This window comes from Micropterus dolomieu, linkage group LG07 (assembly GCF_021292245.1).
Source record: "Micropterus dolomieu isolate WLL.071019.BEF.003 ecotype Adirondacks linkage group LG07, ASM2129224v1, whole genome shotgun sequence".
Taxonomy (NCBI): domain Eukaryota; kingdom Metazoa; phylum Chordata; class Actinopteri; order Centrarchiformes; family Centrarchidae; genus Micropterus; species Micropterus dolomieu.
Genome location: NC_060156.1, coordinates 31,262,622 through 31,265,941, shown reverse-complemented (window position 1 = coordinate 31,265,941; position 3,320 = coordinate 31,262,622). Strand labels below are relative to the sequence as shown.

At 37.8% G+C, this 3,320-nt stretch overlaps 1 protein-coding gene across 1 annotated transcript in view; it reads right to left on the bottom strand.

Moving 5' to 3' along the window:
• ccdc93 (coiled-coil domain containing 93) overlaps positions 1-3,320 on the bottom strand; it is a 31,442-nt gene that overhangs the window by 8,925 nt on the left and 19,197 nt on the right. The window contains exons 12-13 of the mRNA XM_046054100.1: positions 801-917; positions 428-490 (exon numbers count right to left, since the gene is read on the bottom strand). Of these exons, the coding sequence (XP_045910056.1) occupies positions 428-490; positions 801-917 (180 nt within the window). The remainder of the gene's footprint in view (positions 1-427; positions 491-800; positions 918-3,320) is intronic.

Genomic DNA, 3,320 nt, shown 5'->3' with positions numbered 1-3,320 from the left:
TCTATATATATATATATCTATATATATCTATATATCTATATATATCTATATATATCTATATATATATATATCTATATATATATATATCTATATATCTATATATATATATATCTATATATCTATATATATCTATATATATCTATATCTATATATATCTATATATATCTATATATATCTATCTATCTATCTATATCTATATATATATATATATATATATATATATATATATATATATATATATATATATATATATATATAATATATATATATATATATATATATCTATCTATCTCTATCTATATATCTATCAGGTAGTAAAAATAATTCAGCTACCTTTTTTCCACACAGACTTATTAACTGTTCCATATGCCTGCCAATATAATGCATCCAATCAATGAGTTTTGCAGGTATTTTAGCCTGGTCTTACCTCCATCAGTTTTTTCTTGGCCTCGTCACAGCCTGTTTTCACCTCTTCATGCTTTGCTTGTAACTGTGAAACAATTTATATATATTTGTTACTGATAGTCACTGCTGTAAATCATAGTACACTTAATTTTTACAAACATTCAACTGCTCCAGCTCCAATTAAGGTGTCCATTTTGTGTCCTAGCAGGCAAATGATTGCTGACTGTTTAAAGTACAAAAGGTACTGCATGTATTGTCTACTCAATGTTACATGTTGGTTTCTGCAATGCCAAAAATAAATTCCTCTAAGAATTTTACACAGTGACTGCTTGACACAGTGGAGGACACTACATGGTTACGGTGGACTGTACAGTGGACCACAGTGAACTGCTGACCTCCTCCAGTTGTTTAGTCTTTTGCTGGATCTGTTTGTTGAGTGAGACCATCGCCCTGCGATGTTGCTGGAGAGGACCGTAGCGCTCTAAACGCTCCTCCAACGACAACTCAGACTGCTGCAGGAACATATAGGAGGTACAGTATATTACAACATGGAAATGTTAATAGAAAAGCATTTTCTATCTATTAAACTTTTTTGCAGGTACTGGTTAGCTACAATCTGCTTGAATAGGTGTGTTGTATTTGTAAAGGCCTCTACAAATGTCTAAAGTAGTAAAATACACCTTGGGTTTATACCTCTCCATGTTATGGGTCATTAACTTGCTGCAACAAAAAATATAATCAAATAAAGAAAAAAGGAAGCTCTTTTCATTGTTATTCTAAGTGCTCAGTTTAGCTGAGATCGGGGTGCAGTGTTTCTAAATTCTTACTTTAACTAGTATCAGCCAAGACAATTATCATTATTATGGTGGGAATCGCCTACGTTCACACTGCAGGCCTTTATGCCTAATACCGATGTTTTTGTTTAACAGTTGACATTTTTGTTTAAATGTGGCCCATATCGGACACATGCGCAGAAGACTAAAACAACGCAGCATGCAGCTGTAATGTTTCCGATCAGATAAGTAGCATGCACACAACTCAGAAGAGAGCTCGTGACCCGGATTTCAGGTGTAAGAAATAGAATTTGTGAGCAGATGATAGCAAGGTAGGAAGAAGTATGTAATGGCCTTTGTGAGCTTTTTTGTTCATTGCGACTCTGGCGGGGAACAGCTGCTCTAGAGTGACGTCCGAGTCGCCAGCCTGAGGTCGCATTCCAAAAAATACGATCTGTATCTGTGGAAAGATTAGATTCCATGTGACTTGGGCTGCACACAGCAAAAAAAAATATTTGGGTTACTTTGGCCTGCAGTCTGACTACAGCCAAAAAAAACACAGTGATTAAATTAACATCTTGAAACATTTTCAAAGTACCCTTGAAACCTGGGTTAAATTAATAGGTAAAAGTACCTTTTAATTGTATATTTATTATTTTTTACAGAAATAAAACAACAGACAGGGCCATCTCAGGTGGGGCGAAACACTTGTTAATACACAAGCAATAAAGTAGTAATAATAATAATAATATAATAATAATAATAATGGGGAAGGCAAGATACTGAACCCCGACTTGCCTCTGGTGGCTGTTCAGCCAGTGTATGGATGTGGTGAATTAGTTTCTGTTTGAGCACTTAAGCTCAGTGAATGAGTGTGTGTGTGAATGCAGATGTAGTGTAAAAGCGCTTTGAGTGGTCGAAAAGTCTAGAAAGGCGCCCACTGTAAATGTCCGTGGGAAACAGTGTACTATAAAGTTATATGGATTAAATGAAGCATCGACGCAAAGAATTTGCGTTTCTCATTTTAGTAATCGATTTAATCAATTAATCGTTTCAGCCCTAAACAGCGTGTTTCTGGGTGTTGGCCCGATGTTGCGCCCGCTATCTCCCAGGGAAGTTGTCTCGGTCTCGCATTAGGTGTATGCTTATGGGGGTCTCCACTCCAGCACAGTCAGGGATCTTTTTTTCAGGTCTTCCGTCGCCTTCGGTGCACTGTTGTAGGTCACAGGGCCGGTGTCGAAACAACTTTCGCCGGGTAAAGGGTCTAGAAAATTAACGTTGTTTCTTTTAGTATTTTTCTGATGTTGGAGTAAGCCTTTCTTTTCGTAAGTAAGTCGTAGGTTTCGGTTGGGTAGTCTCGGGCCTTGCAGTGGTTTAGGGCCAAGAGACCGGTGACAACGTTGGATACCGAGGGCGATGTCTGGGAGGCACAGCTGTGTCTTATTAAACTTTTCAACAAAATCTTGTATAGTGTCTCCCTCAGCTCCCTCAGGGACCCCATGAATGCAAATGTTATTTCGTTGGGAGTGTGCCTCCAGGTCCATTAACTGGTCTTGAATGTTCTTTTGGAGTTGTAATGTGCGGGAGAGCAGATCATTGGTTTCTGCACTCATGTCAGAAACCAGAGTCGCAGTCTAACACACTTCTCTGCCCTTCTTTTTTAGAAGTTACCCACCCAAAACCCTACGCAGAGTCGCAGTCTAACACACATCTCTGCTCCTCCATTTCAGGAGTTACTTATTGAAAATCCTATAGTGACGGTGTCTGTCCCCCGACCATCGAAATTATTTAAAAAGGTAAACAGAAGAGGAGCTGTGCATAAAAACCTCATAAAAATTAAAACCACAAGAGCAATAGTGCAAATGAATAGGAGAGTTAAATGTGGACTCTTAAACATCAGATCTCTCTCTTCTAAAGGTGTACTAGTAAATGAACTAATATCAGATTATGATATTGATTTATTTTGTCTTACTGAAACCTGGCTGGGTGATGGAGAATATGTTAGCCTAAATGAATCCACCCCTCCCAGTCATATTAATACTCACATTCCTCGAGGCACAGGCCGAGGAGGTGGAGTTGCAGCTATCTTTGACTCTAGCCTACTAATCAGCTCTAAACCTAAACTAAACTATAACTCATTTG